Source organism: Pistacia vera, unplaced genomic scaffold (assembly GCF_008641045.1).
Source record: "Pistacia vera cultivar Batoury unplaced genomic scaffold, PisVer_v2 Contig479, whole genome shotgun sequence".
NCBI lineage: Eukaryota > Viridiplantae > Streptophyta > Magnoliopsida > Sapindales > Anacardiaceae > Pistacia > Pistacia vera.
In genome coordinates, this window is record NW_022196311.1 from 242,464 (window position 1) to 254,700 (window position 12,237).

At 35.5% G+C, this 12,237-nt stretch overlaps 1 protein-coding gene across 1 annotated transcript; it reads right to left on the reverse strand.

Annotated features, from left to right (window-relative positions):
- Positions 1-2,287: 2,287 nt before the first annotated feature.
- On the reverse strand, positions 2,288-10,338 carry LOC116146544 (mitochondrial proton/calcium exchanger protein). The gene is made up of 15 exons (XM_031431957.1): positions 10,206-10,338; positions 8,840-9,511; positions 8,457-8,769; positions 8,053-8,199; positions 7,849-7,937; positions 7,635-7,727; positions 6,914-7,040; positions 6,245-6,309; positions 5,988-6,162; positions 5,208-5,402; positions 5,056-5,103; positions 4,077-4,223; positions 3,849-3,931; positions 3,167-3,282; positions 2,288-2,781 (listed from the first exon to the last, which is right to left on the reverse strand). Exons 2-15 carry the CDS (start codon positions 9,430-9,432, stop codon positions 2,693-2,695), a joined length of 2,280 nt encoding a protein of 759 aa, XP_031287817.1. The 5' UTR covers positions 9,433-9,511; positions 10,206-10,338; the 3' UTR covers positions 2,288-2,692.
- Between the last annotated feature and the right edge of the window lie 1,899 nt (positions 10,339-12,237).

Below are 12,237 nucleotides of genomic sequence, written 5' to 3' on the forward strand. Positions count from 1 at the left end.
AAAAATACCACATTTGTGATTAAATTGAGGTATATTGAGACAATTAAAGAATTTATGAATTTATTCACGAAAATCGCTTCCTAATATTTTCTTATGAATTTAACGTGTTTGAATGATTTTGGATAGTATATGAGTAGATATTGGATTGTGGTTATGGATTAAGGGTGATTTTGTCATTTATGCTGTTTAGGGGGTAAAATGTCATGTTTTAAGGGGTTGATTTTGTCACTTTTCAATTATACAGGGACTAAACTGAAATTTTGTAATTTGTTCTATAAAACAAAAAGTGCAGATCGCGTGAAGGGGGAGGCTGTTCAAGTTTTCGGCGATGCTTCGTCTCCCTCGGTGACTTCGTCTTCTCTGGCGACGATCCATCTTCCCAAGCACCGATCCACCATCAGCCACGCAAGCCGCCACACAACACCGCGACGATACGACTCCCACCACCACGTCGTTTCGTCTTACGGCCAGTTTTGGCTGTTTTCGGCGACGTTCCAGCTCCCCAATGGTAGATCTTCATTCTCCACGGCCGGATCTATACTTCCCTTGCTTCAGCCGCCGCGAAAACCACCGGAATCCGTGATTACCGCCGCGACTTTCATTTCCAGGCCAGATCCTGCTCATTTCTGGCGACTTCTACTCCCAGGACCTGATCTGAAATCCCCATCACCAGAGCTTTCCATCGGTACCTTCGGATCCAATTTCCGCCACCGTTTTCCGGAGACCTGTCGGAAAATTAACGTTTTCCAGCGAACCGAACTGTTCGTATTCCGGGCTGTCCGTTGGTCGTTTTCAGCCCTTCTTCGCATATATCGCTGTCGGTTACCTCCTCTGCCATGATCAGCTCGTTTCCACCGTTTCGACCTCCGTCTACACACCATCGCGCGCTGAGTTCCCGGTTGTCCGTTACGGTGTAGGCGAGATCGAGATGACTCCACTGATTCCTCATCAGCTCTCGACTAGTTGGATGAGCCGAAAGTTGGAATTTGGTTAAGTTTCTTGTATTCAAATTATATTTGTTTTCGTTTTAGTTTGTTTGCGATACTTTAATTATTCTGATACGACGTGGTGAATTGATAATGTCCATTGAGAACGTTTATTGATATATAACTTTTCGCATAATTGAATGTCGGTTTGAGATTATTGAATGTTGATTATGACTTTAAATTGCTTCGGTACTGATTGCAATCAAGTGTAGTAGCGTTTAATGTCATCTCTACTAGGAATGCATTTATTGTGTAATTAGTTGATGGGATACAGGTTGATAGGTTGTACTTGTTAACGTTGTAACAACTAGGGGTGTTTAAGGGTTTAGCATTTTTCGGTTAGTCATGATAGTCTTTAACCAATCGATCTGTAACTAAGACGACGGGGAGACAGGGTAGATATGCCTAGATTGCCGGGAGTATTCTATGGATTGCCTAGCCTGTAGGATTAGGAAAGAAGAGCGAGGAGAGGAATTTTGACAGTTGGTCTTGAGTCAAACCGAACCCGTAGCGACAACGCTTTTAATATTGTGTTTAGTTAGCAATTTATTTAATGCTTTTAATTTCCTGCAAGTAATAGTTTCCTTAGTTTTAATCAATCATTTTGCCAATTTCTCTTCGGTAACTCAAAATACATTAGGTCGTTAGTCTTGCTCTCGTGGATTCGACCCTGCTTACCGCTAACTACGGTACTTAGGTTTAATTTTGTGACCGTGACGACCGGTCTAACAGACTCCTAGTCACAAGTGATCCATTCCTTAGGACTACGAATCCTATGAGAATACTTCCAAGGGATTCCTAGTCTTCACAAAGACAAAGTTGAACACTTGGTATAGTCCTAAAATTAAGCCTCACAGACCCTGAGTCCTACTAGGATTCCTACATCCTGAGGTCCAAAGTTCACACAAATAATTACACGAAGACAAAGTTAATAGACATAATGGTGATACATATGTTAACTAAACATACAAACTCCAATCCAAAAAATAATGTAACATAAGTAATAAAGTGTATTTTGAAATTAACAAAATAAATGTTAGGTGAGAAAGTAGTATTTTAAAACTTTTTTGGTAGGAAGGTGTCATTAAGACAAATGTGGGTGGGAAAAAAACGTTGCTCATTATTTTGTTAAATGATAATTTCAACTCATATTATAGAAACGGTTAATTTCATCCGCCCTAAGGGATCAAAAGTATAAGAATAAACTCTATCATTAATAAATTATACATATGAAACGGAAGATGATTCAGGCCAAGAAATTTCATATCCACCTTCCTTACCATTAGTTTCTACAAACAAAATTCAACATAAAGATGTAACGGATTGAATTTATTTAAAAGATTTTTCTCGACAACCCCTCAATATCGACCTAATAACATTATGGCAATAACTCAACCCTTAGGTATCAAAGATTCTTGGGCAAAATTTGTGTCACATTATACAAAACATAAAGCCATAAGGTGAACTTTGAGCAAAAATAGCATTGATATAAAATGTTTATACACATAATTGCTTTTCTTCTCAAAGACTTTTTTTCATAGCAGTAAGAAAGAATCCCTGTCAAGTACTGCTACAAAGAATTTTCCTCCTCTATCTCTTTCCTTTTTTTTTTTTTTCTTCTTCTTCTTCTTCTTAAGGTAGATACTATCCCATTGTGTAAACCAGATGAACAAAGTGCACATCCCATAAAAATGACCAGCACATCTCTATGATCTTCCAGCTTCAGCTGTATCACTATCGGCATCTTCTGTTTCTCCGCCTAACTTCACGATATCTTTGACAAGTATTTTCCCTTCTGTTGCAAGAAAATAGAAATGTAAACAATCGTACCATATATACAAGATCTTTGAATTGAACATGTTTTCAAGGAAATGCCATGGATATACTAATTACAATGTGAAAAGTTTGAAGACTTTAATATGAAGAAAAGATTAATGTGTTATTGGTAAAGGTTACAGAGAATGGTTTCGTTATCTGATATTTAACTGCCCTGGAGTTGCATCTCTAAATAATATGTGACGGTTTATAGGAGTTTGTATGTTTCTGTCCAAGGTGATCCTATTTCTAGTTCAAAAACAAAACAAAAAAAAGAGTTTGCACAATCCCAGAAGTTTAATGATTAGAATTTATAAAGTGAAGATGGATGGTAGAATAAATTTCAAGGAAATTTTGTCACTGACCTCTATCTTTGGAAAGATTGGAAATAAGTTCTTGGATGCCCTCCTTGTCCAGGGTATCTTTAAGGTACATTGCGGCCGATGCTACCTCCTCAGGAGTCACTTTCCCGTCAAAGTCTCTGACAACAAAGAACACAAACCTTATTTGGCCATGCTATTACATGAAATATACAAATGAATTGTCCTAGAGAGCTAGGGTTTCAAGATCAAAATTTAACCAATCATGTGACTTCTTATATACCAACAAATTTGATCGAAGAGATTTGGCACTAATGGTGTCTATAACAGAAACCTAAAGAATCTTCCTCAAATTTGCTCATGGTGACTGAACAAAAAAAATGTGTCAAGTTTTCTTGCAAGGAGACAATTTTAAGCTTATGGTCCCAAATTGGTGCATTCTAAAATTGAGCCTTTAAAGAAAATATAATGTTGAATGGCACCAAAATCTGTATCAATAAGGGTCGGCTTAGAACAGAGCTGGCGGTGGTCAAGATATAAGGCAACGACAGCTAGCTGAGGCAATTAATCCACTGACGGATACAATTAACCTTTAAAGTCCAAATAGTTGAATACAACGCTACTTTGTAGAAATGGGTTTGTATGTACGAATTACTGGCTGTATATAAATCACATTATACATAGAGTCACATATCAAGTGCACAATTTAAGGCGGCAATGAACAAACCTATCAAGCACCCGCCAGCGATCTCCAATTTTGGCATCGACATCATCAATTTCCTTTTCAACCTTTTGGAGCATAGCATCTACCTGAAATTTGAACAATCATAACATGTAGTCATTTTCCAGTGGCACATTGCATGCATTAAAGTCCAGGAAGTAGATAGCTAATAAATTGGTAATATTAAGATATGACAAAGCTTTTAGTAACAGAAGATTATCAGAAAATCTTTACCCTGTCTATAAGTGCTGAAGAAACTTTGTCACCAACTTCCTCCTCAGCATCTTGTTCGGGATCCTCTCTGGCAGCTCTGTACGCTTTCTTAGCTTCTTCTTCACCTTCTTTACCCTCTTTCTCGACCATACTGTTATAAAGTCCTATCTGAAAATGGTAATAGAAACAGAAAAGTAAAAAGACATTAACACTCGCTAAAACAAAGTAGTAGTAAATGGAAGTACACAATTTCTCTCCTGATATTCCCAACTACTTGGTGTGTCTATCTAGCATAATGTCAAGAAGCAAGAATAACATCAAAGCTTGTAATAACACACCATGTTTTAAATAAGATCATGAGAAATGACTTTGTTCTAAACGTGGCAATCAACTGAAGCCATATAGTTGCTATTAAGACTTACAATTAACACAAAATGACAGTAGTCTGATGATTATAAAGAGTGTCTTGTGTTTTAGTCTCTCGTGGGAATATGAAGAATTTACTTTAAATAAAGAGATCAAAAGACGAAGAGGTGAATCTGAGATTTAGATAAGGATCAAAAAAGAGGGGCTGTCTTAAATTACCAACACATATGGGTATAAAAACTGAACCCAAAAAAAAAAAAAAGAAGTGGCTGATAAGTAACGGCTCAACAATAGTACTTAAGCTCTAATACAAATAAAAATATAACAAAAATTGAAATTGTAGAGTCACAAGAGATTCAAACAATGCAGCCAAAAGAAAACTTTTGTTAGGTATATGTGGAAAGAAAAGGACAATGAATAAAATGGAGAACCATGGTATCAAAAGAATAGTACCTTTATATACTTTGAAATTCTTATATTTAAGACACCAGTATTGACCTCTTATGTAACATTACCCTCAGTTTTTTGTGAATAATAATTTTAATATTAAACAAAAGAACATGTCATTTACTTGAGAAATTCAAATATCAAATGAATTAGTAACACTTCATAGATATAAATCACTCTTCTGTACCTCCTTGTTAACAAGTCTGAGGAACTCTTCTCGTTCCCGGCTGACCGACTGAAACAAGCATAAGAAAGGGCAAGTCAAGAGTCTGTTTAGATGCGACCATATAGAAAAAATGATGCATTAAAAGCAGTATCATAATTGCTTCCAGTCCTTACTGATGCAGAAGCTAAAACAGCCAATGCACGACTAAGCTCACAAAGCTGCTCATGTTTCTCCAATGTTTTTGCTCTTGCTTGTTCTCGTGCTTCTTTAGCTGTTGGATCAGTCATCTCTTCCAAAGCAACATCCTTTTGACTGCTAACAGATTCCTTCAGCTTGGCCTGCTCCTCTTCCTCTTCTTCTTCCTCCTCCTATAAAGCAATTGAATAACAATGAATTTTTTTTTTTTTTTTTTACAAAAAATGAAGTATAGTACAAGGAAATTCGAAAGGAAACTAAGATATGTGAAAAAAACTTCAAAAACATTAAAGAATATTTTATCAAAAAGATTAAATTAGTTTAACAATTTATAGTCTTCAACTTCTACAATTAGGTTTTTTTGGCTACATAAAGTACGAACCACTAAGATTTTCTACCTAAATCCGGTTAACCAGCCACTATGAGATGAACTCAACTAGGTGGGGTTATTTACTCAGCTATACTTATGTCTCCCAGGCCCATTTTTAATATTATCTTATCGGAGAAAAAATCCCCATCAAAGAGATCCAATGCTTTAGCTAGACTCAAATTTATCTGTTTCATCATAACTCACTTGAATCAACCATAAATTCATCATACCTAAATGCAGCAAATAAAAGAAAGTCTTTACCATGAAAAACTAAAATTAAAGAAACAAAAGTTCTGAAGCCCCAAACAGAGTCCCTTAAACATGCCAGAAACAACTTATCTTTTTGTCTAAGAAACAGTAACAGTAGCTGAAGCATAATATACTTTACCTTGATCAGTTCTTCCTGCATTTCTAGGAACTCCAACTTCCTTCTCCTTTCAGAAACAGAATCTTCAGATGGCAAAGCTGTAACCCCAACAGTATCCACAACCTCATCTGGCAAAGAGGAGAGTGTAGCTTGAACAGCTTCCTCTGGCTTAACTTTTCCAGACACAGAGAAGGCCCTGCACAGATTACAGAAAAAGAAAATTATAAATATGGTCATGTGTATCGGAACAAACAATAATAGGTGAAGCATTAAGTTACCGAGAAAGAATCAAAAGTGAAGATGGTACAGAGTGATTCAGAGACAGATCCAGCCAATCACGCAACTGCAAAGAGAAATACTGAATTAGAAGCCAGGACACATAAAGCTTCTCTTCTGAATTATTCGCAAAGAAAATGAAACAGAACCTGGAAGCAATTGCAATTGCCAGCATTTACTTTTAGCAAACAGGTTACAGAATTCAAAAGTTAGGTTTACCAGCAAAGATATGTCCAATTATACTTCAAAAAATTCTGAAGAGTTGTTATTATAAGCATACTGTATATGCAAATGGAAAAATCATTTGTCTTATGAATGCCAGTTACTAAACAATTTCACGACACATCTTTGTTATTCATCTAGAGAGATAATACATAGTTTGATTTTATCTTTTTGTTTTTTGCAGTAGTGTGTGGATGTTATGAGTAGAAAGCTGATTGACATACTTAGTAGTTTCTGTTTCTTATTAATTAAATCTGTCTTTCTAGTTTCCTATCCAAATAATAATAATGTGAAGACATTTGGTGCAAGGTCACCATTGCACTAAAGGTTAAGTGCTGACTATTATGCAACCACCATTATGGAGGAAACTAAGAAAAATGACTTTTGTACAGAGCTTGTCCTTATTAGAATAAATAAAAGACATACAAGATATATGATTGAGCATTAACCTGTTGCCGCATTTCATCCACTGAAAGTAATCCTAGCAAGCCTCGATCTCTACATGCTTGACGAAGCTCTGCTTCAGAAAGAGACTCCACACCCTCAGCTTGAATCATCTTATCATCATTCTTTATCCTGCGACCAAATAATAAAATTATTTATACAATGCTAGAAGTTACTCAACCCCCCAAGCCCCCGGAACTTTATCTTGACATCTGTTGTGCCAAAGTGATCCAAGATTGCAATATTCTTCAAATCTTCTTGACTAAACAGATTTGATGCAAAAAATTTCATAACCACTTCAAATTATTCACACGTGTCATGGTTAAAATGTGGCATAACAAATAAGATGCTCAACATATTAGAGGAACAAAGAAAGCATGATAAAGGAGATATTGGTCAAAACAAAAAGATAAAAAACGAAAAAGAGTATGCAGAAACAACCAGAATATCTAAAGCAGTACAAAACTCTATCCAATCTCCAAAAGAGGAATTTCCTTGCTTTAAAAGATTATAAAAAGCCTTAAAATACACCAAATCCAAAGATATGCTCTTGCATCATCTGTGGCATATCTTTCCTGATTAATTCATGAACTAGAATGCATCATAGAACCCAAGAAATTACGTTAAAAAGAAAAAGGAGAAAGAAAAAAATATATCCAAGCCTTTTACAAGGGGAACTGACAAAAAACACATAACTAGGCAAACTAGTAGTTTCATATGTCTTACTCTTGTAGTCTCTTCCGAAGCATATAACGTAAATATGCATCTGTTCCATATGGGCTGATACCCATATACTTGCACATATTTACTAACCGAGGCCTGCATTGAACCGAAAAAGAACATTGATCAATGCACAAATTGTTAGGTTACTGAAACAAACTAATAATAAAAAAGATGACCTGGGTAACCCTAAAAAATGGAGTGATTATATAACACCAACCTGCTAATGTTATCCAATGTAAGCTCATCATTGAATAGTTTGGCAAAGCCTAAAATTTCATCATTTGATACACCAGTACCTTTTCTAACCTGTTCAAATGGCAGAATAAAACCTATAATAAATAATTGCTAGCAATGAAACTGTTAAAACATAGACTAAACCCACTTCAGTTCCCTGGTCAGGCAAAGAAAAAAAAATGATTACCTTGTTCATAAACTCATCAAGATCTTCCGCTGTCTTCTTAATATCTCCACTTCGTGAGTTCTGGACTTCTTTTGCCATTTCTTTAACTGTGTCTTGAAGAAACTTTGCATATTCTATTCTTGCATTTAGCCTTCTTTTTAGTGCCTCCTACAAGTTAAGCATTGTAACTGAATCACCATTCTCCTAGATAGAATTTCAGTGCAAAAACTTAAAAGCTATTACATTTGAATAAATGTTTATCTACACGTACTCCTATTTGAATGAGCTTAAGCAAACAAGAATGACAAATGAAAACACATCAGAAATTTTTAGGAGATACAACTGCCAAGAATCTGGACGAATAAGGCCTATGCAACAAAGATAAAGCAATCACGCACTTCTGTGCCAGTCATTCGAACCATTACCTCTTCTTTCATCTTGTCCTGGAAGGTTGATGGCAACATGTTAGGAAATAATTTCAGGAATACTGGTAGCAAGAACTCCATGAAAGGAACTATAATGAAAACTGCAAATGGTACTAGCCTAAAAATATCAGCTGTGGTCCTTGTGAGTTGTTGCCTCTCCCTTCTAGAAAGACCCTTCCCATTAGCAAGTTTTACCAGTAACCTTGAGCTTATCCTCACATCGGCCCAAAGTAATTTTGTACCCAACCAATAGTGTTGCAAAGTAGACTTAATTTCATCCTTCCAGTGGCTGAGTTTCTTAGCCCAGTCTTCCCTGAAATAAAGCATAGAATATAAAACAAGATTCCAAGGGCTTATAACAGCTTAAATGCAAAGTTACTAACCTGCTCATGGAAGCAACAGCTCTCAAAGCAGGACCAATACCAAGTAGCATAGCCCACACTCTTTGCACTATAGATTTAGCACTTTTCTGTGAGTCTAGCATCTGCTTAGCTTTTGCTTTGGCTTTTGCTGTACTCAAACCTTCAACAGCTTGGTCACACTCTTCCGGCGATGCTTCCTTTACCTGTTTAGCAGTCCGCTGTTCATTTCCATCGTTTTCACGCTGACCAGCTGTGGCTGTGGATGAATAACGTACAGATTGTGACATCCATGTGGATCCCAATGGAGAGACAAAATTAACCTTTCCAACCCTATAACCCAAATTTGAAACCGGCAAAGAATTATGTCTAAGAAATTCTCTAGCTAAATATTTTGATATTTCATCCTTGGTTACTGATGATAAACCTCCTTCATGTCCATGATCAGTATCTTCAGGTGAATGACTTGAAATACCAACCCAGCTTGATCGCCGAAAGTCATTAGATGCTATTGATTGACCATTCTCAAAACTAGAAAATCCCCTAATCAACGAAGTACGCCGATTAAGGGAATTGAAGAGGTAACTCTTCCTCCTCAAGATTGCTGTTGAAGACATTATCACAATTTAAAACCTCCGTGCAAAGAAAAAAGTGAACGTATCTCATGCAGCCATCAGATGACCTGACTTCACCCGTCTGTAAACAATGGCATAACCCATCAAATTATCAAAACAACAGTACCATAAAAACTAAAAGTAGTCAAAGGTTAGACAGAACAGATAGAGCACACTCTCCTCATTCACTGCTTCCATTGCTAAGTATCTCCAACATCAGCCAAAAAAGCCAGCAAATAAAATAAAACTACGAAAGGACTAAAATCAAACACTTAAAAGAAAATGAAAATCTAAAATTAATGGGGAGAGTATTTTATTCAATTGACAGGATGAAAACAGATAATCTATCCACCCAATTCTTAAAACTCCTATTAGAGTGAAATTTCTACAACTTTCCTCCATTTTCCCAGCAACCAAACATACTATATAGAGATCACATTAAAATATAAAAAAAAAAATTAAAAAACTAACAACACTCACTCAATACTCAACTGTGATTAACCAAAACCTACACAAACAAATTCGAATGCAACACCAAATAATCTCTCCTATATCCCACCAAACCTTAACTTACACAAACTCCATTTGCCAAAAATACAACGTTAAAGCAAATATCAAGCTTAACAACAATCAAAAACAAATTAATACGAAAAAAAAAAAAAATACACAAATTAAAGAAAGTCATTTGACGAATAAAATTATCAATCTTTAACTTAAAGTTCGATACAGAGAATTAAACCTAATGACACGGAAACAAAAGCTTATTTTGAACATACCGTTGGGAGCTTTGAATGAGAAAAACGGATCACAAAGGGTTTTGGAGAGAGTTTAGACAGAGTTGAGTTGCCGAGTCGAGAGAAAAGAGAGAAAGAAGAGGCTGGACGTGTCTGAGTTTGACAAATGGGACATCCTGCTCCAAAGGTGGGACCTGGTCTAGTTTCGATTGTGCAATCTCAGCCGTCGGATTGCTGGACTTTAGTGAAATTCTTGTAGTTTTATTTTGGGGGAAATTAGCCCGCATGAATCATCACATTTTTTATTTTTCTTTTTATAGATTGGGTAATTCATAAATTAAACTTAAATTATAATAATAAGAAGAAGAAGAAGAAGAAGAAGAAGAATATTAATGATAATAATATAAGGTATTTTTGGATTTTTTTTGTCCAATAATATTTCTTTTAGTTCTGTTGATAAAGGTTTTAAAATCTTAATGTTTTTTCAATAAAACCCCACAAAATAGTGTAGGTTATTAGACTAATCTTTATTTTAGTCAGAATAATTATATAGTACTAACGGTCAATTTCATAGTAATATGAAAAAAAAATCTCAAAATTAATAACGTCAATTTACAAAATAAATTTTATTATTGTACATTAATATAAAATTATAGAATATTATATTAGCATAATGTTATTTATACAATATTTTTATACAACATTTTTGATACAACATGATGTGGTAAAAGATAATTAGCTGATTTTAAATTAAAAATAAACTTTCACCCAATCATATTTTACCACATCATATTATATAAAAAATGTTGTATATGTAATATTACTTATTATATCATAGTGTAGCTTTCTTGGATGTTATATTAACTTGCATTATCATATAATATTAATATTAATATAAAACTAAATTAGGTTATAAAATTATCTTATTGTTTCGTGGAGAGCAAGGTCCACCAGGCACTAAATTAAGATATGGATTAAAGTTTAATTTAATATTTGATTGCCTTAAAAGAGTTGGAATGGGGTTAAAACGAGTCTTTGTTAATTAACTTCTTAATCAACTCCTAATTACGATCCTTTTCTGATCTAAGTTGTTGGAGAATTTCGTCATGTAGAAGAAACCTGTCAATATGAGTTGATAGCTTACATGTCCGAATAAGTTCTGTTTGGTATGATTTGAATGATACTCGATATTAAATTTAAATATTAGAGTGTGTTTGGTTCAAGAAATGTTATACAATATTACTGAGAATGTTATATTACTGGAATAAAAGATTATCTTAAGGTAGCGTTTGGTTCAGGAAATGTTATATTATTGAGGAATGTTGTATTACTGGAAAGATACATTACTAGGGAATCTTTAGAGAAATGTGTTTGGTGGGTTAGAATAAATTGATGGGTATGTTATAACAATATGTTTGGTTGGAAGGATAAATGAGTGGGTATGTTATGTAGATTACTAAATTGCCCTCATTTTAAAATAATAATATAATATTATTTTATTCTATTATTTTTTAAATTATTTCTTTTAACCCCCCTATATTTGAAATTTTACCAAAGCACCCCAACCATATACAACTTTAATTTGTAGCAAAGTCACCCCCACTCACCCCAAACCACCGCCGGCAGCCACCACCACCATCGGAAGCCGTTGTAATGGCATACAACCAGTCGAATCTGGCTGGTCGTACTCCGATCAGGCCTAATCCGGCCAGATCTGGTCGTGAATATGGTCGTTTCACGGCTAGATCTGGCCGTTAATATGGCCATTTCACGACCAAAGATGTGGCCGTGAAACGGCCATAGATCTGGCTGTGAAAAGGCTAGATCTTTGGCCGTGAAACAGTCGCCGTTTCATGGCCAAAGATCTGGCCTTTTCACGGCCAGATCTATGGTGTTTCACAGCCACATCTTTGGCCGTGAAACGGCCAGATCTGGTCGTTTCCGACCATGGATCACAAATCCATGGTCGAAAATGTCCTTATCGGCACATGACCAACAAGATCCTGCCGGTCTTGTGCCGATATGACTACTTTCGTCGGTGGCCAATGGTGGTTGCTAGCGGCCGGCAGTGGTC

Excerpts from the sequence above, each read along its gene's own strand:
- LOC116146544 (XM_031431957.1), bottom strand. The coding sequence starts at position 9,432 with ATGTCTTCAACAGCAATCTTGAGGAGGAAGAGTTACCTCTTCAATTCC. Across the intron at positions 8,770-8,839 it reads GCTGTTGCTTCCATGAGCAG|GGAAGACTGGGCTAAGAAAC; the intron begins GTTAGTAACTTT and ends GCTTTATTTCAG. Across the intron at positions 6,310-6,913 it reads TGGATGAAATGCGGCAACAG|TTGCGTGATTGGCTGGATCT; the intron begins GTTAATGCTCAA and ends TTCTCTTTGCAG.